Source organism: Akebia trifoliata, chromosome 2, assembly GCF_017979445.1.
Source record: "Akebia trifoliata isolate Shusen 1 chromosome 2, ASM1797944v1, whole genome shotgun sequence".
In the NCBI taxonomy this organism is placed as follows: Eukaryota; Viridiplantae; Streptophyta; class Magnoliopsida; order Ranunculales; family Lardizabalaceae; genus Akebia; species Akebia trifoliata.
Window position 1 is genome coordinate 3,182,431 of NC_141376.1, and position 27,230 is coordinate 3,209,660.

At 35.7% G+C, this 27,230-nt stretch overlaps 5 protein-coding genes across 7 annotated transcripts; 3 read left to right on the forward strand and 2 right to left on the reverse strand.

The window, feature by feature from the left end:
* The first annotated feature begins 1,145 nt into the window (after positions 1 to 1,145).
* LOC147408816 (auxin response factor 5-like) lies at positions 1,146 to 9,327 on the forward strand. Of its 2 annotated transcripts, XM_086422149.1 has the most exons (15): positions 1,146 to 1,810; positions 1,883 to 2,064; positions 2,345 to 2,457; positions 2,782 to 2,880; positions 3,017 to 3,073; positions 3,192 to 3,344; positions 3,441 to 3,525; positions 3,701 to 3,791; positions 4,178 to 4,342; positions 4,429 to 4,551; positions 5,619 to 5,694; positions 5,875 to 6,010; positions 6,083 to 7,293; positions 8,077 to 8,267; positions 8,703 to 9,327. In XM_086422149.1, exons 2-15 carry the CDS (start codon positions 1,956 to 1,958, stop codon positions 8,803 to 8,805), a joined length of 2,712 nt encoding a protein of 903 aa, XP_086278275.1. In that variant the 5' UTR covers positions 1,146 to 1,810; positions 1,883 to 1,955; the 3' UTR covers positions 8,806 to 9,327. The 2 variants fall into 2 exon arrangements, with proteins under 2 accessions (XP_086278275.1, XP_086278266.1); XM_086422140.1 differs by having other exon boundaries at positions 1,146 to 2,064.
* Positions 9,328 to 9,818: 491 nt separating this feature from the next.
* LOC147408817 (putative methyltransferase At1g29790) lies at positions 9,819 to 11,801 on the reverse strand. The gene has a single exon (XM_086422190.1). It carries the CDS (start codon positions 11,537 to 11,539, stop codon positions 10,286 to 10,288), a length of 1,254 nt encoding a protein of 417 aa, XP_086278316.1. The 5' UTR covers positions 11,540 to 11,801; the 3' UTR covers positions 9,819 to 10,285.
* Positions 11,802 to 12,794: 993 nt separating this feature from the next.
* Positions 12,795 to 16,089, reverse strand: LOC147408818 (uncharacterized). The gene is made up of 3 exons (XM_086422233.1): positions 15,934 to 16,089; positions 15,772 to 15,837; positions 12,795 to 13,111 (listed from the first exon to the last, which is right to left on the reverse strand). Exons 1-3 carry the CDS (start codon positions 15,979 to 15,981, stop codon positions 13,064 to 13,066), a joined length of 162 nt encoding a protein of 53 aa, XP_086278359.1. The 5' UTR covers positions 15,982 to 16,089; the 3' UTR covers positions 12,795 to 13,063.
* Positions 16,090 to 17,851: 1,762 nt separating this feature from the next.
* Positions 17,852 to 20,865, forward strand: LOC147408819 (peptidyl-prolyl cis-trans isomerase Pin1-like). The gene is made up of 2 exons (XM_086422128.1): positions 17,852 to 18,235; positions 20,540 to 20,865. Exons 1-2 carry the CDS (start codon positions 18,004 to 18,006, stop codon positions 20,662 to 20,664), a joined length of 357 nt encoding a protein of 118 aa, XP_086278254.1. The 5' UTR covers positions 17,852 to 18,003; the 3' UTR covers positions 20,665 to 20,865.
* A 1,885-nt stretch (positions 20,866 to 22,750) lies between these two features.
* On the forward strand, positions 22,751 to 26,409 carry LOC147408820 (small ribosomal subunit protein uS10y-like). Of its 2 annotated transcripts, none has more exons than XM_086422222.1 (4): positions 22,751 to 22,902; positions 23,526 to 23,660; positions 23,748 to 23,861; positions 25,949 to 26,409. In XM_086422222.1, the coding sequence occupies exons 2-4, from the start codon at positions 23,549 to 23,551 to the stop codon at positions 26,089 to 26,091; spliced, it is 369 nt and encodes a 122-aa protein (XP_086278348.1). In that variant the 5' UTR covers positions 22,751 to 22,902; positions 23,526 to 23,548; the 3' UTR covers positions 26,092 to 26,409. The 2 variants fall into 2 exon arrangements, with proteins under 2 accessions (XP_086278348.1, XP_086278340.1); XM_086422214.1 differs by having other exon boundaries at positions 22,816 to 22,957.
* Positions 26,410 to 27,230: the final 821 nt, after the last annotated feature.

Genomic DNA, 27,230 nt, shown 5'->3' on the forward strand with positions numbered 1-27,230 from the left:
CGTGCATGGACTTTTGATGGTGGTTGAGAAGATTTTCGATGGTGATGCATCGGTTATGGGGTTTTGCTTGGAGGAGAAGATGAAAAAAAAATAAAACCCTAAAAATAATAATTCAGAGAAAAATAGAGATTAAAAGTTTATTTTTATTTTTATTTTAATATTTATTAACTTCATATTTGATTGGGATTGATCCGAATCCAATCCAAAAATTAAAAAAATCTAGATATGTATCCTCTTTTTTGGGATCATCCTAATTGTATTTATGATTATTCCTTAATGCTTGTTGACCTCAAAAAGGCCACATTTTTTTTTTAAAAATTCAAGATCTTATCAACTTGGGGGGCCATTTTACTTTAGTAACCCGCGAAGTACAAAGTAAGGCCTTAACTTTGGGTGAAGTAAAGTTGACCCACATGATTGCATAGAGTATAGACACCATTATAAGGGAATCTTGGTTAAAAAAAAAATAAAATAAAAAACTAAAAAGCACCACACCTTTGCTTACTACACACTGATAGTCTAATTCACCTTATCAAGGGCCTTAAATCTTCTAGGCAAATATAGGTGGTCAGAAGTCAAGAAGATCCAAAGGTCAAACATGTAGACCCCACTTTGACCCACACCTATCGTATCTATACACTTTAAACTTTTCTATTTTTTGACCATCAGATCAAGTCCTTAAATAATCACTTAAGTGGGACCCAACATAACCAATTTGCATCATTGCATGTGCGCCATGTTTAATTGCAAGACTTTTGGAGGAATTTTTAATTTTTAAGTTCCAACGTTTTGGACCAGTTTTTATTATTTATTTAAAAGCTCCAGTTCCCAAAGATTGAATATTAAAGGAAAAAAAAGTAATCGATTTTAACGGTTAAGATTATCTGATACGAATGAGTTGAGTTTAATACAGTAGCCCTTGCAATATAGAATATCTTCTCTTCTAATTGGTTTAAACTGTTGCAAACTTTTGCAACAAACCCCACAAAAGTGACGAAATTTTCTTTTTCATGCAAATATTATGAGCTGTGCATGCATGCAGCCAACACATCAATCAGATACGCTAATCTTACGACACGTGTCGTGAGCCCACCATTTATTTGTCGTGAACCATACACGCGTGAAGAACTGTCAAATTTCAAACAAAAAAAGTGAGAAACAGAAGAAAAACTGCCATTAAAGAGGAGGTGAAGCTCTAATCAGAGAAAGACGAGACCCTGATAGCCTCGTAAAACACGTGCTAAAATGCGCCACCTTGACATTCTCTTTATCCATCACACCCCCGACCCAGCTTTCTTAGATTCTCTGCAGCGGCAACTTTTCTGACTTCTCTGTTCTTTCAGTGCTGTTTACGTGTTTTCTTCGTCTCCTCTATGTACTAATTTTTTTGCTATAAACAGATAAGAGAATGTCCACATTTCCGGTTTCAAGTGTAAAAGAGTGACGAAACTAGCTTTAGTTCATTAGAAATAACAACTCCTTCATCAATGGGTCGGTTTCTTTTCTCCTGGCAGAAGATAAGAAGAACAGACACTCGAGAAATCGACCACTCATGCTTCGGTTGGCGTGCTTGAAGAAAAATCACTTTTCTCTTAGATAGATTATTGGAGACCCCACTTAGATTTCAGTACTTTTTTCTGCAGATTTTGTTCCTCAGTTTTGGATTTGAGACTCTGTTCTGTGTTGAATTTGAATTTTTTTTTTGGAAGAAATATGAGAGTTTGTGAGTTGGGTTGGTGATATTTATAAGAAATATGAGATTTTGTGATTTGGTTTGATGATGTTTTAAAGAAAGATTGGATTTTGTGAGGTGGGTTTAGCGAAGTTTTGTTTTTTTTTAAGAAAGATGAGATTTTTGGGAGGTTGGTGGTGTGTTTTGTAGGTATTGAGCTCAAAAATGAAAGAATTGGTTGAAGTGAAGGTCGGTTCTTGTAGTTTGACATAGAGAGAGAAAAATGGCTTGTTCTGTTGAAGAAAGGAGAAAAACGGGGGTTGGATTGGTGAATGGGGCATCTACCCTGCTTGAGGAGATGAAGATTTTGAAAGAAATTCAGGATCAGTCTGGTTAGTTTAGTTTTCAATCCCCCACTTTTTTATTGCTTCAGAGTTGATTCGGTAACTCGACCAAGAATATATGAAACTTGGAACTATTGAAGCTTGAATCTCAAACAAATAAGCTTGTTTGAACTTACAAGTGATTTGCTTGTGTATTTAAATTTTGTTAGAAGTTCTATCTAGTGGGTGACCTTCTGTGACGCTGTTTAGAGCTGCATTATTCCCTGTATATGTTTGTTTTTCTCTTATGAAGGACATGGAATTTAGGCTTGTCTTTGGTTGGTTTCAGAGGCAAAGAAGACCATAAATTCGGAGCTTTGGCATGCTTGTGCTGGGCCGCTTGTTTCGTTACCTCAAGTAGGGGGCCTAGTTTATTATTTTCCACAAGGACACGTCGAGCAGGTGTGTTCTACTTCCTTTAGTGTTGATTTAGTTTCTTCTAATAACATCCGAAATACTGTACCATGAACAATTATATAATGAATATCAGTTGTGTAATTTCATGAAAGATGAGAGGGAGAGCTTTGTGTGTTTTTGTGTGTAATTTCATTGTTTAAGGTTCAATGATACTAGATGTCCTATGAACAGTCACCAACTAATAAGAAAATATTCTTAGTTATCCATTTCTTGGAATATTACAATGGAACCAAACCTCCTCGTGCTTGAAAATATTGATTTTTTCTACTTGGTAACATTACTTTGGATGGTTTTCATTTGCTTCAATAGGTGGCATTTTCAACCAAGGGAGTAGCAACCTCACATATTCCCAATTACCCAAATCTTCAGTCTCAGTTGACGTGCCAGGTTCACAATGTTACATTACACGTATGTACTATTAATCGATATTGTACTTCCTTTCCTTCTTTTACTTATTTATTAAATTTTGTATTTTTGGTCTTGACATATGTTGCTTGAAAGATCTTCTATGTTCCTCACTTCGTGTTACATGATCTTCTCCCAGGCTGACAGAGAGACAGATGAAATCTACGCCCAAATGACTCTTCAACCGGTGAACACTGTAAGCTCAATTAGTTGTCAACTTAGTCTAAAATATTTCATTCCTAAAAAAATGCAATTGATATTGTTAAGTTTGTTGGAATCAAGAGAAGTGTATGTGAATGGGCTTCATTGATCAGGAAAAGGAGGTATTTCGTATTCCAGGCTTTGGACCAAAGCCAAGCAAGCATCCAAGTGAGTTCTTCTGCAAAACTTTAACTGCAAGTGACACAAGCACGCATGGTGGCTTCTCAGTTCCTCGTAGGGCAGCAGAAAAGCTTTTCCCCCCCTTGGTGAGGCTTTTACCATGTTTTGCAAGAAAAAATAAATTTACTTTGATGGAAAAGTGAGTACTGGTGTGCAATTCTCATGTTATTTGTCTATTTTAGGATTATGCAATGCAACCTCCAAGTCAGGAACTATTAGTCCGAGACTTGCACGATAATTTGTGGACATTTCGTCACATATACAGGGGTGAGATTGAGGTGTCTTTTTTTTGTTGGTATTTTTTACATTTTTAAGCGATTTCAGTGTTTTTTTACATTCGTGGACGATAAATACTAGTTTGACAATTTAAAGGCCCAATACTTGTTTTTGTTATTTGCAATATAGTTGGATTCAACGTCTATATGGTTTTTAATTCATCTAGGGCAGCCAAAGCGACACCTTCTTACAACTGGTTGGAGTTCATTCGTGGGAGCGAAAAGGCTTAGAGCAGGTGATGCTGTTCTATTTATAAGGTAATTAGAACTCCTACATCTTTGTGCTTCGTGGGTAGGGAAGCTATTGACTGCTTTCAACATTTCATGGGTTGGGACACGTCCTCTGTCGATCTCACAACCATACTTGGAGACCTTGATCTAGTCAAGTCATTTTTACATTTTTAATTGCTAGTTTTCCGACCTTTCTCAAAACACCAGATTTAACCATAGGATCACTGATACATTAATGAGGTTATGATGTCATATATGCTTTGGTTTTGATGTTATTGTCTCATTTTTCACTTTGTTCATGAAGAAGTTAGAATTTGTTAAAAAAAATTATATGAAATCTGGTGTTGCTTTGAAAAGTATGGTATAAGTACATTACTAAGGCATCTAATCTACCTTCCTATCTCATAAAAAAGGGACGAGAAGTCACAATTACTATTGGGGGTGAGGCGTGCAAATCATCAGCAAACAACAATACCATCATCAGTTCTCTCTGCTGAGAGCATGCACATTGGAGTCCTTGCAGCTGCAGCTCATGCGGCTGCTAATCGAAGCCCATTTACCATTTTCTACAATCCAAGGTATGTTCAATATTTATCACCTGTTATTTGGTTTTTGAATTAGTTGTATTTCTTGCTCACATTATCTTTTATATAAATCTGCATAGGGCCTGCCCTTCAGAGTTTGTCATTCCTTTGCCCAAATACCAAAGAGCTGTATACGGTAACCAGCTTTCCATTGGGATGCGATTTGGAATGATGTTTGAAACAGAGGAGTCTGGTAAGCGCAGGTATTTTCTCAATTACCATCCAATTTCCTTCATTTTTTTTTTATTTATTTATTTACTTTCCAGGTAATTTAAAACTTGTTTTTTTGTTGCTGTTATCTATGGTCTAGATTGGTTTGTATTGAATTTTACAATCGTGTTCAAATTATAGTAAGTCTTTTTAGAGATGTTTCATTAGGTTGGAAGTATAAAATGATTATTGATTGCCAAGGTATTAAATTTTAATGTCTAGATAATATTTTGATCTCTCTGGAAATGTGTATTTTCGGGGAAATCTTTGCCATAATACATTTTTACAAGGAAATAATATAATATTGTAGAAATTGTGAAATATTGAGATAATTTTCCCTTTAAAGTAAAGGGAATGACACAACTTATGTGAATGCACCCCAAACCATCAAAATATAATGAACAACTCTATGGTGTGTAGAAACGAATGTCCATGGCGTTCTGTCATACATTGGCCTAAAAGCTAAGTAGCAATATATTTATGTTATTTAAGTACATCAAGGCAAAACACAAGTTCCCTTTAATTTTACTGAGTTGAATGGAGGAACAAGATTCATTTAGCTGACTCCAAATCTTAAGATAAGACTCGGTGATGATGATGAAGCTCCCTATAACTACATAGACGTTTTGAGATCCACTTGCCTTAAAAACTCAACCTCTTTTCTCATCTTGTATGGTAATTTCTGTGTACCCTTATAGGAATCTCACTTCAATCAGACAGGTTGTACACTATAGAAACTATCAAATACTAAGTTCATGAATCTTTATATATTTTATTAATTTTTAAACAAAGTATTGCTGCTTGCACTTATTAGAATGAAATTATTGTTCTATTTAATTTGTAGCCTAAACACGTTCATGAGACAGTTTATAAAGAAACATTATGGTTGAGAAGTTCTATTTTCCTGAATTTCAAAATTAGACATAATTTGGGAGAATAATGAAATTTATACATTTTCTATGAATTAAATAATAATTTCAATTTGACCGTTTCAGGAGAGAAATATAGGTGCTTTATTCAATTTGACAGCTTGGATTAACTTTTTTCTCCTGTTGAACAGATACACGGGAACAATTATTGGTACTAGTGATTTAGATCCACTGAGATGGCCTAATTCCAAGTGGCGAAATCTTCAAGTAAGCAAGGATATTTCCCGTGTGTTTTTGCGCGCACTTGCGTGAAGCTATTTTCCTTTTAACCACAAATGTGGGTCCTAAGATCCTTTTACATGTGAACGACTAATGAACTACGTCTTCTTGGAGTTATTTTCTTACTTCTTTGGTGGCTTAACATGCATCCGTGCTTTATATAAACAGGTGGAATGGGATCAGCCTGGATGTGATGAACAACAAAACAGGGTTAGCTTATGGGACATTGAGACTCCTGAAAGTCTCTTCATATTTCCTTCCCTGACTTCAAATCTCAAACGATCTTTACTTCCTGGAATTGTTGGTAAGTCTTTAATATTTAGAGTTTCTAAGTCTTTTAAGTTTGTAAGATCTTGAATGATTGCTGTGATGTCAGGAGCGGAAGCCGAATGGGGGAATCCGATCAGAAGACCTTTTGTCCGGGATCAAGAGAATGGAAATGTTGGTCTCCCATACCCTCCAATTCCAAAGCTTGATTCAGAACAATTGATCAAAATGCTACTCAAACCTCCAAGTGTCATTGGAGGATCTCCCACACAAGACATAGCTACACTAACACAATCATCATCCCCACAAAATCCTCAGTTTCTTCCTTCACAAAATAACATCCTACAATGTCAGAAACCTCCTCGTAACATCTTTGAACAACCTATCACCATGGATTCAAGTTTAGTATCATTGACGGCACCTATATCCGAAAAAGTCCCTCTAAAACAATTTGGAAATCAGTCGCCAATCAAAACACCTGTCGAGAAACCCGAAATACCACCTATGATTCCATCAGATCAGCTGAGCCAGTTGACTTCTTCGGAGAAGTGTGGCGAAGACAAATTGGTTGGGATCCCCTTTAATCCTCAGAACTTTTTAAATCAGCTAATATTCCAGGACCATGGACTGCCACAGGTTCTGTACGACATTGATGTGCCCCAATTGGAAACAAGTAACCCAAATGGCTTATTTCCATACCCATGTAACCTCCCATCTCAGTTATGGGACACCGATGATTGGATGTTGCACCCTTCCGGGTGTGGAAAGCAAAGCTCCTCCATAGTGTACCCGGAAATGGTTAACCCTATAGTGCCGCCTTCACTCAGTCAAGAAATATGGGACCCTCAGCTGAATTACCCAAGATATTTCTCTCCAGCAGAAGAACTTGTTCAATGGCCTCAACATGATCCAACTAACATCCACAGTTTCTCTAATTCATGTGGATTGAGAGATCCTTCGGAGGAGAGCAATGATCAGAGTGAGATTTACAATGGTCTTCATTTTGTTGTAAGCAATGGTGGTGGAAGCACTATTCTAGATCCTCCTGTTTCGAGTGCAGTTTTGGATGGATTTAGTGTATTAGGGGATGTTGGTCTACAAAATTCTTCCAATTGTTTAGTTGGTAGCGTCGTGTTAAATCAAGATGTTCAATCTCAGATTACCACTGCAAGTATAACTGACTCTCAAGGATATTCCGTACAAGAGTTTCCGGACAACTCCGTAGGAACATCTTTGAGCGCTCTGGATTTTGGTGAGAGTAGTCTCTTGCAGAAAGGATCATGGCAACAAGTTACACCACCTCTGCGAACATATACTAAGGTATGCCATCGAAACCAACTTGATATTCTTTTGGATTGAAATACTACATTTTCGGTTGACTGGAAAGGATAGCTTCGAGGGAGATGGGTCTGTTCCTTCATTCAAATCCAAGTGAGCCCACTATGTACGCTTCATGTTCATGCAAATGGGTTGTGACTTTTTTTTTTCCTCTCTCATGTGTGTGTAATGGGGGAAAGGGGGTTGTACTTAGATATCTTATACAGGTCCCATCTAATGATGGGTCCCAATAGGGCTTAAAATGGGCTTTGACTAAATACGGATCCAATCCGACCAAATTACGTGATTCGGGTTGGTCGGATCAGATAATTTTGGACTGTTCAACTCTTTTGTTGGGCTATATTTCTCTTTTAATTGTTATACTATTCTATTTTACTATTATAATTCTTTTATTTATAAGAATTCTTATTATATTAGAGTGGTAGAAAAAAGATATTTTGAAAAACATAAAAATATAAGTTTCAATGCAATATATCATTCGGATCTAGGCAGATATAGGGATGGATTCTACGACCCGGATCCGACTCAGGTCAAGGGACATAAACCCATATTCTACCCATTTTTATTTGGGTCTACTACAAGGTCCAAACCCATCAAATTCGGATTCGGATCACTTGGATTTCAGATAAAATCCGACCCATTTTTGCTCTAGGTCCCAAGCCCTCACCTCTACGACACAGTGGTGGGGAATCTGAAGCCAATTCACAAGTCTGGACTCATCTCTAACCTGTCCCTTCGATAACATTGAATGTCTCTGGCTGGCAGGTCCAAAAGCTGGGATCGGTTGGGAGATCAGTTGATGTTACAAGGTTTAAGAACTACGAAGAGTTGCGGTCTGCAATTGCATGCATGTTTGGCATCGAAGGGTTACTTGATGATCCAAGAGGTTCAGGATGGAAACTTGTTTATACAGATTGCGAGAATGATGTTCTTCTTGTTGGGGATGATATGTGGGAGTAAGTCTCTCTTTCTACTGCTAATGTGTGTGCATGTACACTGGCACGAGCATAGTAACTTCCATTGTTATGATGTGTACTCATTGGGTTCCCCACCAATCAAATGAGTCTCACCTAGGACTTAGGAAATATCTTTGGTCAAAAATGAAACTAAAGATGATCAGAAAACCTTTTTCACTCTAAAATGCTTTCTAGTTCAAGTTTTATCAGATCGTTGTGTGTTGTTGTACCCGATACACTGAAGATAAAAGACTATATGCTTGATTTAAAACATAGTTCAAACGACGTTATAAAGCCCAATGGTCTGTTCTAGACAACACTCATTATCAAGTTCACTGTTTGCGATGATGGCAAGTCTGCTGTTTATTTTCTTTTAAAGAAGTATTTCAATACATCTCTGATGAGCTTAAGTGAATGGGTATCATTCTTATACAGGGACTTTGTTAGCAGTGTCCGGTGCATTAGAATTCTATCACCAATCGAATTTCAGCAGATGAGTGAAGATGGGATGCAGCTTCTCAATAACAATGTAATCTAGGGGAGAAATTTTATCTTGGAGGGTGATAGCCAACGTTCGATGATCCTACTTGACTAGTGGTCTTACAGCTTATCATGGTGGCTTCACAGTGAAATCAAGCACAACTCATATATTTCTGCGTATGTGGTGGATAATGGACTTAAGTTTTACAGATTGGCATATGTCGAGCTGATCGGATAACTTGTGCAATCTTGATTCTTTGAAGCATACATAACTCTTTCAGAGGTGTGGACAGAATGATCATCATCTCATGACAACATACTTGGGGGATAGAATCATGTATGCCACTAAAGTTTCAAAGTTCTGTTATGTTTTAGAGAGTTTATGTAAGGGATTGTTGTGATATGTATTTAAGGTGAAAACCAGATAGCTAAATTTGCAGCCATTCAAGTAGGACATTATACACGTAGGATGTATTAGCGCTGCATGAGGCCCACTTGTGCATTTCAACATGCCCTACAGATCTTCCATGCGAACTTTGATAATGGTAGGCTCCATGTTGGATTCATGTTATAGACCAAAATCCAGCAGGTTCAGAAGATCTTACTCATCAAACAAATATTTCAATGTTTATAGTTAAAAAAATTATATTTATTAAATTAAATACTGAAGGGTGATTCAACATACCTTACCCCTTCATGTTTTGGTGGATATTTGAGATACCGCCCATGTTTTCAAACTGATGGTATGCCTCCTTCACTTCTGTCGTTTCTAATAGACTATTGAAAAATGACTTCAAAACCTCGAGCCAAAAGCTCTTCAATTTTTTTCTCAAAACCAATCACTTAACCAAAATGGGATTTTTCAAATTAAAACTACACCTTCAACCTTAAGATTTTATGAACTTCAAATCTCAAGAACAATGATTTTCGAGGAAGTAAAAGATTGATCCAAGATTTTGATGAAAGGTTAAGGTGAGGTTGAGGAGGTTGAATAGATTAGAAGGTGCCAACTTGTTATGTTGGTTGGATTCTGCACGTAATCGACTGATTTCTAATCAATAACTTGTTCGGTTATCAAAAAAGGAGAAGAGGTTGAATAGATTATAATAGAGGAAACCACAATACAACAGGCATTATTGTCAATAAGATACTATAATCTGAGATACATTACTTTCTCCTTTTCATCTTTCATTTAAAATAGAATACCATTGCACCATAATCCTACTACCCTAATTAAAACAGTTTCCTCTCAAACAGATCCAAATAATGGTACCCCAAACCCCACTTTCACTGCCGGTTTGCTGTAAGGAAAATAAACAGCCCATGAGTATTTTTTTTTTTTCGCACAAAAAAGTCAATCTGGAATTTTCCAGAATCTTGAATTGACCAATTGTAAGACTCCGTGAGTATTAAGGACTTCCCAAAGGTACTTTTGTAAATTGGGAATGTCCTCGATACAAATTTGTGTGAACAAAGATAGAAATTACAACAGCATTATTAGTAACTCTTGCCATTTCCAGCAAAAGCTCTCAGTCTGATCAGACTCTCACCGGCTTTTGTAGAACCGCCGACAAGTAAACTTGAGACTTTCCAGTCCCAGCAGCATCAACCTTCTCCCCCACCACCCATTTCAGTTTCTTGTACCCGAATCGTTCAATCAATCGTGTTAGAATCCTTCTCTGCTCATCAGTATCACATAAAAAGTTATCTAACCAAAATAAGCCCCCTACCCTCAAAACCCGATCGATATCAAACATCAAGAACTCCATTTTCTCTTGACGAACACCATCGCCCAATGCAGTAACCGCATGAACCAGATCAAACACATTGTCGTAGAAGGGGAATCTCTGATCTAAACTTAAAAACAGAGGAAAAAGTCCTCTTGCAGCAATGAATTCGTTAAATGGTGCATTGACATTCAAAGTGGATGTCACCACAGTGACATTCCTCTCTGCCATCCTCGCGGCAAAGCTTCCAGACCCACCTCCGATATCAAGCCCAATTCTGATTCCACCACTCCCCAAAGCCAAAACATCATCAACAAGAAAATCATTCTTGCTTTTGGCCCTAATAAATCTTTGTTTCTCAGTCCCATTAATCAAATCAAAGCAACCAACACAATCCCTAACAATTTTCTTACTATTCAAACACCCGAAATTCTTGCAACCAAGACCACTCCAAGTTACTATTTTATCACTAACTGAATTCCAAAGCGAAATAGGAAAAGGAGAGAGACCAACCTTAGGGACCAACTTCGCGAAGCACCGCCTTCTCGGCAATGGCTCGCACCCTCTCAAAATCAGCTTCTGTGCAAGGCTCCAATCATCAGGGCAAGCTCCCCACACCTTGTAATTCATGTATTGGGACAACAAGTCTATTGATTTCTCGCAAGAGTGGCCGACAGAAGCCACCATCTCTGTGATCCCACTTCTTGAATCTTTCCCTAGAGGCAGTGAGTGGTGTTGTAGGAAGAATTTTAACTCATTTGTGACATTGGGTCTTGAGATATCGATGTTTTCGTAGCCAAGAAGCTCTTTTTCCATATGGGATAGCTTCTTTTGCGATGAACCGATCTCTCTTAGTATCAGAGAGACTTGTTCGGAAATCAGAGAGATGTGCTTGTGAGTATGGTGGGTAGGGTGGTTGTTTGGGGAGGATGTGAAGACGTAGAGTGCAAAGAGATTGGTTGTGAGGATAGAGAAGAGCATGATAAGATTGAGAGCTGAAGAACACAGAGTTGTTCTTCTAAATCTAGCGGTTCCATCTCCTATTGCAAGAGAAACAGTACCCATCACTGCTCTACACGAGAGAGAGAGAGATTTGTGGAGCTTGCAAGTGGTGGTGGTAAAGTAGAAAAGTAGAGAAGATTAAATAACTAGAGAGACATTAATAAGAAATTAAGAGGGAATCTTCCGTTTCTGCAGTAGAAGGAGATTGTTGTCGGTTGGATTTAAATTATAATTAAATACAAAGAAGGAAGTAGTTCTTCTTAACTCCTCTTACACGTGGCAAACACAGACTATCGATTCTTGATCACTAGGTCTCGTGAACATTTGGGATATTAAATACCATTGATGGTGACCCACTTTCTTTCTTTTATTATCTCAAGAAACAGATCTTGTGGAACGAATTGAACTGATTTGAATAAGAATAATGTAACCCATCTCACTCAAAAAGAAAACATTACTGTAAATCTAAATTTGGATGTAAAAATAAAAGATAAAAAAAAGACAAATAGTAATAATAAAAGAAATCAACTTCGATGTCATGTTGTCGTTTTGTTTTAATAATTTAATGATAAAGTAGTGGGTCCAGAAGACCTCCCAAAGTTGTTCATCGCTAGGTAAAGTAGATTCTCAGAATTGATGAACCCAAGAGGGATTGTACAAGGATTTTAAACTATGAATCTACCGCCTTAATGATTCATCCAAAAACTGATTCAACCATTAATGAGTTTCAGTGGCCCCTTAGTTACTTTTATCTGTTTTAATTTCCTTGTTTTGTAGAACGAATAGCTAAAACATTGTCATGGCATATTATAAACCCCAGTTTTGATCTCTACCATTGAAAGAGATAAAAAGAGGTAAGAGGAACCCAAAATCACGTGCTCTGGAACATTTAGTCGCTCCATTTGACCCACATGCAAAGTAGACATCTACTTGACAGAGCTTTTGGTTTTCTTTATCAGAGATGGCAAGCATTCCACTAATACAATCCTGACCCAGACCCACATCATGTAGATATTTCTGACAATTTTTGGTATTTCATGTCAGTGTTGCTAATGCCAGGCATTCCAGTGACCTGCGCAGTTGTCATATATACTCAGATCATACAAGGCAGCAAATCTCAGCCATGTAAATAAGCTTAAACATCACATAAATGTGGATACAAAAGTCCATGTGCCTTGGAATCGGAATCATCTAATAATTGTGATCAATTGGTCACACATAACAATCGTCCCAATCAACCAAGCATCAGGCGTACAAAAGCCAATGCAGCCTTTTAATAGAATTATGTAATTTGGGGTGGTGGGGAGACATCTCCAACTAAGCTAAGAACAATGATGGACAAACCATCATTAAGGCATTAAGTAATTAAAGAGCCAAACTCTGTGTTAAACCATTATTTTTCATGTTGAGGGATGGTGAAAGCATCCTCTCTTAGCATCACAAGGCAATGAAAGATACAACTACCATAATACTGATTTGGCAAGCAAACAAACTTCAGCAAAACTGCAAATCTGTGAATGGAGCATAAACATTATCCATTTTGAATGATTATTCAATCAGAAATCAACAATGATTCTCATCTATCCTTCAATGATGAGCCTTAACCTCCGCCTTACTTTGTGACTTTGCCTTTGCCTGAGACAAAAAAAAATGAACGAATCAACAAATACTGAGATGATTTGTTTATCTTCACTTTGCTCAAATAAAAAAAAGTTTTCCTTCAAGTATCCTATTTGTCTATTACTAATACGGTGAAAATAATAACTATAAGAGAACACCATAACCTGATTTATCCTAAAGCAAGTAAACAAATGTGGAGAAAAACCAAGTGAAAGGATATGCCTTTATTTCTTTAATATCTACGATAGGAAAATAGATCTAGCCTTATTTTAAGATTCATCCAATGCTTCCGTAAAGATCAGAAACTCATGCACAACTTTAAAGGAAGCCCCAACTAAATGGAACTTCTCAAATAAAATCCAAGCATGTCCATGAAATAAATAACATAAAACATAACCAATTAGGGATAAGGCTTCGATGATGGTGATAAATACACATTCTCACTTAATTTATATCTTCGGTAAAAATGTGGCCCTTCTCGTTTACATCCGACTGCTAAAGACTTCATACATTTAAGGGGTGTTCAGTTGCAAGATTTGAATGAACTTAACGGTACTATAAATGGGAACCATGTTTTTCATATAAAATACATTATATTTAGGAAACTTCCGTGGGGTCTGGCCATTCGACCATAGGGACTAGTCCCATCCAAAAAGAGTGTGTGATATCCACAAGAAGAAAGAGAAAGCCTTTTGGAGGATTTTTTGGTGAGGTAGGATTGGGTTTGTAATTGTTTGGGAGGTGGTTGACCCTTGACTCTTGTACTTTCTTTTTTTCTTTTGTTGTTTTTCCTTCCCTCGGGTAGGTCATCTCGACCTACCTTTCCCCTTTTAATAAGATCTTTCATTCATTCATGAGAGAGAGAGTAATTTGCACTCACAAAATGTATGAACAGAATTGAATGGAGGAAAGGGATTCACTTAGCTGACCCCAAAACCTTGGGATAAGGTTCAATGATGATGATAATCCATGTAAAAATGTGCCTTTGGATTGCATCGACATAACTACTCAAAAACCTTTAATGGTATCATCAGTTGTGCTCAGAGTCTCTGTACGTGTTCTAATGCTAAAATTATGTTTCTCAATAAAATAAAATAAAAATTTATCACTGTGGCAGCTCTATGCCTTGGATCCAATCCCATGATTGCATCACACTTGTCAACTTGTTTTTTTTTTTTTTAAGCTCTCCATTTCTTTCAGTGAAATCATAAATACAGATATTTTGCTTTTTCTTAGGTTTGTATGTGTTCTATTCAGAGGTTTCAGTTAAGCATAACATTGGTATAATCCAAGTTGCTAGCCTTTTCCTCAAGTATCTAAACCAATGGATTTATCTTAAAATGCCCCCAATAGGAATAGAAAGCCAAGTAAGATTTAGAATACTGGAAATCTAATTTGCTTGTTGACTTGGTTAAATCTTCAAACTAGAAGTTTTGGAGATGAATGAATGGGCAGGGTAGTGGAGAAAGTAAATCACGATGAGTATTGTGATATTGTCAGCTTCCAGAATGCATGACTTTGCGCATTTGGATGTCCATATGGGGTGATCTTTAGCTCATTTTTACACTTTTTGGAATGAGTTTATCATTTTGGGCCTCAAAAAGTGGCTTACGTGTGAAGTGCCAACTTAGTTAAGTTAGTAAGACATGTAAAGTGTTGTTCCAAGTCCTAGGTTCAAAGCCCTTGAACCCAACTTCACTTGTTAACCATTAACCCTTTACCTATCAAAAAAAGTAATGTGTCTTACAAACTAGCGATGAACAATATTAGTGTTGTGATGTGGACTAGTTAGAACAAGTAACTTCTTCCCCTGATTTTGTCCACTGAGTAGCATTTCAGTTTTCCTGTTTTTTTCTTTTTTAGTTAGGAAAACAGGTGAAGATAGGCAGAGTGGTGGTATCATGACTCACAAACTTGACCAACTTACAAAGTGGCAGCTACAAAATCAACTATGTGGCTTCCGAAGCATGGTTTTAAACTTGTTTTGACGTCTTATCTCGTCCGTGAACAAGATGGAGTCATCTCGGATGAGATATCCAGTTTATTTGATTCATCTTGGACAAGATTTTTTTTTTAAAAAAAAGCCTTGGAATTAGAACAAGCCATGTCTATGAGACGATTTGTCAAGTCATCCACTTGGTGGATAATACCGAGAGAACTCGGATGAGTCGTCTCAGTCTCGGACGAGATTTAAAACCATGTTCCAAAGTACGTCCTTAAGGAAGAGGAACCATGCCAACTAAATCCTTCATAAACCTAATGCTACATTATGTAATTAAAATATAAAGATAAGAAATGCCATCGAACCAATCAAGCCTCTCACACCATTTAGTCTATCCAATCATTTATCTTCCACTAACCATCAGGAAAGAAGGTCCGTTGTACACTAAATAAAATTCAAACTCCACAATTGTAACACTGATCCAAGCAAATAAAAATATAGCATAAACCCTAAATAACATGTAAACCTTAGATTTCTAAAGGAAACAAACCTCAGAGGATCAAACCAAGATCTGAACAATAAATTTCATAAATTCAATAAACAGTAACAACAACAGCAATTATAAACAAAAACAAAAAATTGCACGACTACTCAAAATTTTCTGATTCAAATTGCGTAGAGAAGTCTACAATGAAATTCAAATAGATTGAAGGGGATAGATAGATCGGAGTACCTTGAGATACTTGAGCTTCATACTTCCGTAAACGAGACCGAAGGTGAAGGCCGATGCTCGAGCCACCTGGAAAAAAAAATGGCGAAACATTGAGGAATCGGGCAAAACGTAACGCGTTTCGGAAATAAATTCAGACTACTGGAAAGAATCGTAACAGATTACCAGAGCGAGAGTGCTCGTGCCAGAGTAAGGGCCTGGAGGTGGCGCCATGGAAGCTTTGATGAGACGAAGAGAGAGAGGGAGAGAGAGAGAGAGAGAGGTTATGACTTGTGAGTTAACTCATCTTTTGAACTCTGCTAAAATACCAAAATGTTATTGCAATATTTCCATACTTTGACCATAAAGCCCTTGAAACTTGGTAAATGAAATTTTTCCTTAGGAATGTTATATTGGTAGATTCATGATTTTGTAATAAAAATAATTAAACTAAGATACACGAAATTATTAATAGATTTATTTTATTTTGATAAAAAATAACATTAGACAACTCTAAACAACTTCGAAAGGTATATAGATTTTTTATTTTTATGAAAATGAAAAGATCAAGCTGTTCAATTTGAACATGTTATAAGGCTACAATTGGGCTTAATCGATTTAGGTCTCAGGAAATTTAGTATTGACCATCTTTTTAGGAATAGGGTTCATTTGTATCTAATATGAACTCGTCCATTGACAACTCTAAGTAAGTGCCATATATCATTTTGTTTAGAATAATGTATAAAACAATTTTTTTTCCCTTCGTTTTCCCTCTCTTTTTTCTTTACTTTGCTTCTCTTTTTCTTCTATATTTTTCCTTTTATTTTCTCACTTTAGTGCTCCCTCTTTTTGAACGTGTTCTCTTATTTATTTGGGTCTATAAAATTCTTTAAGTCTAGGCATGTCAAAGAATAAAGATTTATTTGAAAAGTACAAGTTATGAGTGAGAACTCACAACTTGTGTGAGTTGATCAATAATCCGTGTTTGGATGAGTAAAACTATGTGAGTTGTCAATTGTCCAACTCTCAAACTCCTATTTTTTAGAGACTTTTCAACTTTCTTCGTGAGAGAGAAAAGTTTGCAACTCTCATGTTGTGCATCTCTTTTCATCTCTTCCTCAAACGATTCAAAATCTAAAATTGAAGGATTAAGTCTCTCTCTCCTCCTCCCCATCCTTGTTTCACCTTATTTGAAAATCTCACAGAATTGATTGGTATTAATGTTTACTCAATAGATGGTTTCAATAGTTCTTTGATTTTTGGAATTGAGTTTAACTAGTTAAATTGTTGAAGAAATTTGAATTTAGGGTATCGTGTTTGTTTCTGATATTGTAATTATGAGTAAATCAATCATGTATGATACCTACTTGTTTGGTTAAAGATTTTTTTTTTTATCTCATCTCTCTAGTTCTTGATCAATTGATCTTTCTTTGTGTGTGTTTATTTTTTTAATTAGATTCAAAACTATCAATCATTTGGGTGGTTCGATTTTTTGTTTTTAATTGTAGAGATGAATGCCAAAGTACTTCTACTCTTAAAGATAGTAAAATTTTAGAAAAAAAAATATGGTGAGAAAACATTGTAGATAGAGCTAGGATTTTGATGTGTGTCGAAGGGATTGAAAATAACTCTCACTATCAACAAAACACAAAATTTAAAAAATTAACTCTCACCTTAAACATTTGGGAGTTCAACTGTAGATAGTTGATCTTTCAAGAGTTCAACTCTCTAGATGAACTTGTGATTTTCAAACACACTCTAATTAATCAATTTCACAATGAAAGCAATAGAAAACCCCCATACCTTACCCAACCATGGGACTTAAGAGAACATTTCAATAGTTATTAGATTTAAATAATTTTATTTATATGATTTATTTATATTTAATTAGAATTCTTAAAAGTTTAAATGGAGTATAAATAAGGATTTAAAAATTAAGATTAGACAGAAGAAAAAGAAGTAGTTGGGACAAATCCTTTTGAAGGCATTGTCCTCTCAAGAGGAAAGATGCAGGAGTTCAACTATTAAATTATGGATGGGTATTTTCGTCTTTTTAGAATAGTCAACATGTTTGACTTAAAGATATACAATCTATGCGTCAGCGACGCACTGAGGTTCTATCACTGTAGTGAAACGAGAGGGGGAGAGACAAATGAGATAAAATCTCTGTAAAATTCCAGAGAACGAACGAAAGAGGAAGAACGCTTCGATCTCATCAGATCGAAGAGGGAATAAGAGGAAGAAAGCCAAACGAAAATGTCTTCAAATCAAGTTAGGGCTTCGCACATCCTGATTAAGCACCAAGGCTCCAGAAGAAAAGCTTCATGGAAGGATCCAGAAGGTCGTGTAATCATGAACACCACCAGAGATAGCGCCGTGTCTCAGCTCACAACCCTAAAAGAGGACATCATCACAGGGAAAGCGAAGTTCGACGTCATCGCTTCTCATTATTCACACTGTAGCTCTGCCAAACGAGGCGGCGATCTAGGTCTGTTTCTTCTATGTTTAATCTTTATTCCTCACTGAACGATTTGTCAATTTAGTTGGAATGGTTGCTGATAAGTTGTTTTGTGTTGAAATTTGATATTAGGTTTTTTATTTTAGATCCGATGTTTGATTGTCTTTAATTTTGAAGGTAGTGTGTTTGATTTTTCATTTCGGATCTCTGTTTATGAAGTTTATTTTTGTTTGTTTTGTCCTCAAATTTAGGAAATGATGGTCTTAATTTTATGTTTCTTTTTTTGATTGATTTAATTTTATGTTTCTTAGATTTTAGATACTAGGAATTTTGCATTTTGATCATCGATGATTGTTATTGTTGTTGATGGTGATGATCATGATGTTTTTTTGGTTTACTTGGAAGGTTTGCCGATTAGTGGTTGGAATTTAGTCTCTTTATACCGATAGCTGTTCTAATTTTGTTTCTGGCGTAGAATCAATTTGAATATATATTTTTTATAACGCTGTTGTTGGCTGCGAATCTTCCCAATTAGTTAGATGCCAACTACTCTACGTCCATAGGTGCTTATTTGTTACTTCTATCACCAATGATAATGTGTTTGTATTTCTATGTGGAATTTTTGGTTGAAATGTGGTGGTCTTAATCTTGAAGAGAGTGATATTTGATGTTTGTTTAAATTGGTCACGTATCAATTTTAATGATTGATGTTGGTTCTGGAGGAGGTTCGGGTTCTATTCATTTTTATGCAAAAAAAATAAAATAAAAAATGAGCAGCTCATCTGTTCCTCTCCTTCTAGCTGACTGCAAACAAAATAAGGCTCCACAAGATCTAAACAAAGTTGAAACCAACATTGGAAGAGGACAACTGATTTTAGGAAGAACCCATTAATATCCATAACACGGAATAAATAAGCTTAATTCATTCTAGTGATCCATTTCGCAAACTATTGAGAATCGACTAATGTTTAACCAGGTAAACTCATTAGCAATACTGTCTTGTAAATACACCAACTTGTAGTAGGCCTGTCAGGTGAACATGTCAGTTGTTTCCATTTTCAATACAGAATTGCACAAAAACATGCAATTTGTGTGCTTCTGTAAAAATCTAACAAATAGTCAACCACGAAAATGCATAAATAAAACCAAAAGGACAAGATAACCATGCTTGACGCCTTCACAAATCCAATTTGTATTTCTTCTTTGACCCTTTTTGTCTTCTCAATCATCATCAAAGCTTTATCCTAAGGATTCTCCCTTTGTTCCTCTTGATAAAAAATGTATACATCTTCCCCGAATTCTTTCTGCAACCACAGTTGATCTGGTGTTTCTATTCAAACCTCTTGTTTAGTTTCAAGTGGCACTTCGACTTTGTTAAGTTTCAATTTGCAAAGGTGGCTGGGAGAATCAATCGTCCAAGTGCTTAAAATTGTCGCCATCGACATAGCCTTGTCCCAACTATTTCCTGTTGGCTACTCAGAGTCACGGATCCGGCTCTACCATTATATTCTATCTATGGCCATATCTCCCTGTTAAGCATCTTTGTCACTATCTCGCTTGATGGCCGTTTGGCCTAGTATAGTGCTTCTTCACGTTTGTACTACCAATGGTATTTGTGCGAAAAATAGTAGCTGAGAATGAAAGAAAAAAAGCTTTCTTTTGTACAAAGAACTAATGTCCAGTTTGCAGTTATCTATTCGGGAAATTTACCAAATAATTACCCATATTTTCATTTATTACCAAAGCACGTTACTACACTTGGTATTCACCTTTTTCGTCGGCTATTTGGTTGACCCAATGACCTCATGCTTCAGACATGAGGACCTTTCTGTTTGGGGTACACTCTTGACCTTACTAACTTGCTAGTATCTGATTAGTTCTAGTTTAATAAAACTTCTTCAAATAATTATTCACACAATGCATCATGGAAATCTTCCCTCCTTTGAAGTTGTTGTCGGACAGAAATTTTCTTCAAACAATTATTCACATTATGAATCATCCCTTCTTCGAAATTGTTGTTAGACAGAAATTTCCAACACATGTTTCAGGGACATTCCCTGTCTAACTTACATTGCCTATGTTTCAAGTCATAAAGAACTGTATTATTAAACGTTTACCCTTACCATTAGCAAATTTGACTGTTTCTTCAAAGCTATTTGGTTCCTACTTGTGTGCTCCTTTTTGTTTTCCTCTAATATTTCTGTTCACCATCTGTTAACAAAACATTATCTTATTAGGAACCTTGTGATTAATCTATTTTATTTTCTATTATTTATGCTCTATTACCTTGACATGCATTCGATCTTTGATCATCCTCGATGATAATTCTGGCAGGTTCTTTTGGCCGGGGCCAGATGCAGAAGCCTTTTGAAGAAGCAACATATGCTCTGAAGGTTGGTGAGATCAGTGACATTGTGGATACCGATAGTGGGGTCCACATCATCATGAGAACTGGTTGATTGTTTGCTGGGAATTATTGTTGTTGCAACACTAGTTCATTGTAGGTTGTGACCAGAGCTTGACTGCATTTGAATTGAGTGTGCGCTCTTCCATTTTTTGGGCAATAGAGAGCCCTAACATTCTTATTGTGCCGTTCAAATCTTTTCCTAAGACATTAATAGTTCATGCCAAGGGGGTTGGATGGATTCTTATTTAGATCAGTCTTCAAGTAGTACAAACCTTTGGTAGTCGTAAGAAATATTTGTAGGATACCATTGTTATAAGTGCTCTAGTTTCAGTTTACTGCCCATGCATTGTGTTTTTGATGAGTACAATCATTGGGATACAATCGTAAAAAGGATCCAAATAGTCCCACATCGGTAAAGGATGGAATATTTTTTAAACTTTTAAAATAGTGTGATATTAGCTGTACAATTTGCCTCAAGACGAAGCAATTAGGTTAAGGCGTGCCATGGCCTGGTTCTTAACCTAGACCGGCCAGAGATGCAGCCTCGGAAACCAGTGAACCTTTCAAGCATCTAAATCTAGTCTGTCGCTCATGCGGCGTGGCAAACTCAATTTTTTAGATCTGCTATTGGCAACCCAACTTTTACTTATTATTGGCACCCCATCTTTTACTTATTTCACCCCAATTAGAATAAAAAAATAGCATTTCGGGAGCTGAATATGCCGGAATTTTGAGTCCGATATACTTTTCATTTTAATTCCCAAAACATGTTTTCCGGTAAATTCAATAATTATAGAATCAATGGCTGATAAAATAGCAGTGAACATGTTATTAAAAATATCAATGGTATGTGACTTTTAACATTACTTGTAATCTTGCTGGTAATTTATCAGCGAGCTCGTTGATTATAAAAGTCACTTTAAAATTATCTACGATCTCGTTGGTAATTTATCAACAAATTCATTGATTATAAGTGACACACTCGTCATAAAATATATTTTGGGAATTAAAATGAACTGTGTGTCAGAACTGTAATTTTGTCATAAGTTATGCATGTTTGAAAAAAAATTTAAAAATAAAAAGTACATGGATGAAATTAAGTAAAAGTTGGAGTGCCTATGGAAACTCTCTCTAAATTTTTATTTGTTAGATTTAAGATTTTATATGGGCCTAATCCTATCTGTAAACTTTAATTATGGTGTGATAAAAATTTCCAAAAATTGTTGAGGGGGACAATTTGTAAGAGGTATTGCGGTTGATATCAACTATAGTGGTGAATACATCCGCCTCAATAGCTTGAATTTAAAATTTTTTAAAATTTTTGAACTCAACATTGTAAATATGATTTAGATATATTTTTATTTTTTTTAGATTTTATATATATATACATATATATATTTTTAACTTTGTTATTGGATAAATCTGCTTGAAATACCCAAAATGCATATATCATATTTTTGAAATGACTTCTTAAATCAAAACTTACGACGTAATAATAACAAAAATAAGTCTAAAAGATATATTTAAATGTTCATTATTAGGAGAGTGTCATTTACTGCAAAAAAAATTATCGAAAATAGTTCTTAAGTTTCGCACGGTAACTTAATAGGACATTTAGGAAACTTTTTATTTCTTAATGATTCCTCATTAATGGCAAACTCACTGCATTTTATTTTATGTCGAGGTCACAACTTTTTAATAAAAAGTGGTGAAAACATTGGTAAAATCCACCCATTTTTTATTTTTGAATTTTTTTCTTAAAATACGTGAAAAGATTGATTAAAACATGAGATAATGACTTGTTTAAATGATTTCAACCCAAAAAAACCATTCTTGACCAATTTTCATTCAAAAACTAAAAAAATAAGTGAAAATCTTAACTTTTTTTACATGCATCTTTAAAATATTTGAAAAAATCATTGAAAATGACTTCTTCCTTCTTAAATCATTTCCGATGGAATAGAGTCTCTAAAACTTGATTGAGATGCCAAAAATCCAAAAAAAAACTTAATGAAAAAGATGAATTTAATCGATTACGACATTCAATCGTAAGAAATGTGGGAGATGACATGAGGTCGAGGTTGTTAAGAAAAGAAAAGTTTACTAAATGGGACTATTGAGAGACCGCCCAAAACTTAGGGACTGTTTAGAAAAAAGTCCCTCCGCCAGGGTCCTTTTAAGTAATTTCCTCTAATTTAAACCCTTTTCTAGGGTTCAGTCTTTTTAGTTCCAGTTTTTCGCGCCGATTTCGTTTGCTTGCGTTCTTCTTCAAATCTCGCACACAAAGAAGGTAACTGTAAGACCATTCAACAGATCTTTGTTGGCTTCGATTTTCCACATTTAAGGTTTGTATCTCACTCGCAAGTTCGGATTCATTTGCTACGGAAAGTTTGGATTTACCCATTATTTTGTTCTATGTAGTAGAAGTTAGGGTTTGATTAAGTTACCATTGACCTGTCACGTAGCCCATGAATTTTCATTATTATTTTTTATTATAATTATTGATTGGCGTTCTAGGGTTTCGATTGTGCTTGTATACAGCTTGGAAGACGAGCTTTGATGGAGCTCTTTGATTGATTCTCATTCTAGGGTTTGTGCTTGTTTTGAACTATAACTTATTTGATAAGTTTTCAAAAAACGAGCTTTCATGAAGCTTTTGGCGGAACGAATCTCCATCTTGTGGTATACAGGGCGATGGGTTGATAATAAACAATCTTTTTTTTTATCTTGTTTGGTTTATGAAATTTTTCGTGATTATGACGAATTTCATGTAATTGAGATTTTTATGTCGTCCAAGTTCTGTTTTTTAAGCACCTTCAGATTTTGGGTTTCTCTCATTCGTTGTTAGTAGTTGTTGTTTTAGGTTTTTCTCATTGACCCTTTTCTTTTATATATGTTTTTGGATTGTTGTAGTTGTGATTTTGAGATTCGAGACGATGGCATTGGGTATGATGAAACCTATGAAGCCTGGCCTAGAAGAACCTGAGGAGCAACAACATCGTATTAGGATTACTCTTACATCCAAAAATGTGAAGAATCTTGAGAAAGGTTGTCCATTATTTATTTGTTTTATCATCCTTTTGATCCTTCCCATTGAGAACTAGTATTAAACAATTCTCCTTGTTATTTTAACAGTATGTGCTGATCTTGTGAGTGGTGCAAAGAACAAAAAACTGACAGTGAAGGGGCCAGTAAGGATGCCCACAAAAGTTTTGCACATCACCACCAGGAAATCTCCCTGTGGGGAAGGTAAATTTGTATACCCTTTGCCTTTTCTTGCAAGCAAAAAATTCGTTGGGAAGCCTTCAATAATGGTACAATAAGATGGATGGGGTAGTTACTTATTATATAATTAGAGAGCTGCTATTGGCGCTCCACTTTTACTTATTGCACCCCAATAAAAAATAAACAAAAATAAGTGAATGATTGAGAATAAGTAAAAGTTGGGGTCTCAATAGAAGCTCCCTCTTTTGTTTTTTTTGTAGTTAAATTTTTATTTTTTGGGTTTAGGATTTTATATGAGCTTAATCATGGTAAGGAGAGTAATGAGCATACAATGTTTATGGAAATTATAGGGTTATTGTTTCTTTGGGTGAAACTAAACAAGGATTTCATCAGTGTTTTCTTCGAGGATTTGGTGTTTAGATGGGATCGTCTTTGTAACTTGTAGTTTTGTTTTGGTGGTTCTTTCGTTTTTTTTCTTTTCTTTCTGCTATCTTTTTTGGGGGATATCCCAGCCTCCTTTGTACTTCTTTTTTATCTTTATAATTATCACAAAAAAAAAATTGTCTGATTTTGGCACACCAATGATTCTGGTTCTACATTTTTTTTTCATAATCTTTCCTTGCAAGAAATTAGTGGCAATTACCACAGATTACAAGTATTACATTTCCCATTAAAGTTCAACCCCAACTTTGGGCCTAATTTTTTTTTAGAAGTCTTGGAAATTGGCACATGGTCATGGTCACCTGTATCTGGTGGTATTGTTATGAAATTCTTTGATCTGGAGTTCCTAGTCTCCATGAACCATTTTATTATTTAAAATTAATGCCCACAATTTCTTTTCCTGCATTAAAGATATTCAAGTTGAACACTTTCTTGGATTCAAATTACATTTCCTATGTTTTCGCAATGCCTATAGTGTGGCACAAGACAGAGAAGGTTATTTTATTTAATTTAATTGTTTTTTGTAAGGAATGCTCTAGGTAAGTCTTTTATCCTCCAATTAATTGGAAGGATATTTGTACTCATAGGAGAAGGGGGAGTTTGAGGATAAAGGATATGAATATTACCCTACTTGGGAAGTATTGATAGAGGTTTGAGAAGGAGTCTTTTAGTATTTGGAGAACATCATTTTTGCTAAATACATAGAGGTAGAAATTTCGTTTTGAGATAGTGGAGGAAGTTGAGTATCTTATGGTCGCAGAGTGTGAAAAGGTATACTAACGATTCAATTTGAATTATCTAAAAGCATTTGTCTTTATTTGGTATAAAGGATAGAGCGTCGTTTTGTTAGGATAGATGGTCAAGGATTCACCTTTTAAAGAAGGTTTCCAGTTATTTTTTCACTCTTCTGGGAAAGATTGTTTCTACCAAGTAGTTCATGGTATGTAATGGAGAATCATTTTCTGGGAACTTTAGTTTTATGAGGAATCTCAATGATTGAGAAATTGATATTATTTCTTACTTAAATGAAGACAGGTTGTGGTCCTAGAATTAGAAGGGTTTGTTCTTGATAAATTCTTTTCACCTAGCCTTGCGCCTTGCATTCTCTGACTTCCCAACCTTCTTTTGTTTGGGGATCATAGAGTCATTTTTTTATTATTTTGTGCACACTTAGGTGAATTGAGTAACGTAGATGCAACAATCCTGAGCGTCTCAGTTGTCTTGTATTGGATTAGTAGAATGTGGAAGAGTGATGAAAGTATAGATGAGGTGCTAGAGCTGAAAGTATAATGATGGGAGATCTCCATCCATGGTTCCTAAAGATGGAGGTATGAACTCACCTCATGTCGGTAAGGTCCTCAATCCATGGTTCCTCCCAAAACATGGTGTGTCATGCCTCCTGCCCTTCTCACTTGCTCGCTTCACACGTGTAACTACTAAAAATAACCAATGGGTTAAGCTATGCAGTTTAATATTAAATTAATTATATATTATCAAATTATTAATGAGTAAAAAACATTAGGCCCTCACCAAAGAGATTATTGACCAAGATTTGGATGATACTCATCTTTGGTAGGCAATTGACTGAAGGAGGCTTTTCATGCTTGTTTTTTTAAAAATAAAAATAAAATATGAAGGATCGGTAGTTTATGCTTCTTGTTTATTTTCAGGAACAAACACTTGGGATCGCTTTGAGTTGCGTGTACACAAGAGGGTAATTGATCTTGTGAGCTCAGCTGATGTTGTGAAACAGATCACTTCCATCACAATTGAACCAGGTGTTGAGGTTGAAGTAACCCTTTCAGATCCATGAATAATCTTGGTGGGCCAGATGTTTTCACTCTTGCATGCTGGGCCTGAGAGGGAGGAACTGATTTAGAGGATTAGCGCATATTTGCTTTTGTTGCTTCTGTTGGTATTTGTTTAGGGACTAATTGGAATGCTTAGCTTCCATTTCTGCGATCAATAGTTTCTGATTTTTGAGGAATGCTTAGAGGCCAGCTTCAATTTTATAGATTCGACTAATTAATTAATTTTAAACAGGTTTTATAACGTTTATAGTTTCGATCCCATCATTTTTGTTTAATGTAGGAAACCTATTAAGTTGTTATCTATTGGTGTTAACTGTTCATTGTTGTGTTTTCTGATTAGGCTCACCTTTGGTCAAAGTTTTGAATCAAGCAATATTGATATTTCAATGGAAAATGGATGTGGAACATTTTGTAAGCAAGACTAATTCTTTGGGGTGATTTAATTTTATATATTTTCCCCTAATGCCATGCTGTTGTGATTGCGATGATCTTTGACTTTTAACCATTGCACCACCTCTTGCCGTGTGGAATGGAGATTTGAAATGTTCCAATCCCAAAGAAGCTAGACTTGACTTGCCAAAGGGTGCTTGCTTCTTTTGTTGTGTTGCGCTTCCCTATATGCAATTCAATCATGGATCTGATTGGCATCATGCCTAATACTATTCTCGGGATCTGAATCTCTGAATGCAAGACAAAATCCAATACTACCAACCCCATTGAATATTGTTAGGATCCTGATGGTTAAAAAAGTTAAAAAAGTATCTTTAGGGAATTCTCATTGTAGAGGCGTTTTTCTAAATGTAACTGAAAATACCTCATTGATCTTCTTTCTTCTTTCTAGTTGGGGCACCAGTCTGGTACTTGCCCTCAATTTACTATCAAAACATTATGCCAATCAATTTCCTCAAAACATGTCACCCTTTTCCTTTTTTAAGGGGATTTTCGATGATTCTCTCTTTCATCTTTAAATTCGTTAAAGGGAAAGCTCCCTTAGCAAGATAGAAAGTTATCCATGTAGGGGGGAAAAATTTGTAATGTTTCCTTCCAACCCCCTTTAAACTCTGCAACGTGTAGGATTAGGATTCAATCCTATACAATTATAATTAAAAAGAGTAAGAGCTGTGTGTACTAGTAGTGACTA

Coding starts and splice junctions, on each gene's coding strand:
- LOC147408816 (XM_086422140.1), top strand. CDS start 1,956: ATGGCTTGTTCTGTTGAAGAAAGGAGAAAAACGGGGGTTGGATTGGTG. Junction 5,695..5,874: donor CCAAGTGGCGAAATCTTCAA/GTAAGCAAGGAT, acceptor TTATATAAACAG/GTGGAATGGGATCAGCCTGG. Junction 6,011..6,082: donor TTTACTTCCTGGAATTGTTG/GTAAGTCTTTAA, acceptor CTGTGATGTCAG/GAGCGGAAGCCGAATGGGGG.
- LOC147408817 (XM_086422190.1), bottom strand. CDS start 11,539: ATGGGTACTGTTTCTCTTGCAATAGGAGATGGAACCGCTAGATTTAGA.
- LOC147408818 (XM_086422233.1), bottom strand. CDS start 15,981: ATGGCGCCACCTCCAGGCCCTTACTCTGGCACGAGCACTCTCGCTCTG. Junction 15,838..15,933: donor GCACGAGCACTCTCGCTCTG/GTAATCTGTTAC, acceptor TTTTTTTTCCAG/GTGGCTCGAGCATCGGCCTT. Junction 13,112..15,771: donor TGAAGCTCAAGTATCTCAAG/GTACTCCGATCT, acceptor TTTTTGTCTCAG/GCAAAGGCAAAGTCACAAAG.
- LOC147408819 (XM_086422128.1), top strand. CDS start 18,004: ATGTCTTCAAATCAAGTTAGGGCTTCGCACATCCTGATTAAGCACCAA. Junction 18,236..20,539: donor CAAACGAGGCGGCGATCTAG/GTCTGTTTCTTC, acceptor TAATTCTGGCAG/GTTCTTTTGGCCGGGGCCAG.
- LOC147408820 (XM_086422222.1), top strand. CDS start 23,549: ATGGCATTGGGTATGATGAAACCTATGAAGCCTGGCCTAGAAGAACCT. Junction 23,661..23,747: donor TGTGAAGAATCTTGAGAAAG/GTTGTCCATTAT, acceptor TTATTTTAACAG/TATGTGCTGATCTTGTGAGT. Junction 23,862..25,948: donor GAAATCTCCCTGTGGGGAAG/GTAAATTTGTAT, acceptor GTTTATTTTCAG/GAACAAACACTTGGGATCGC.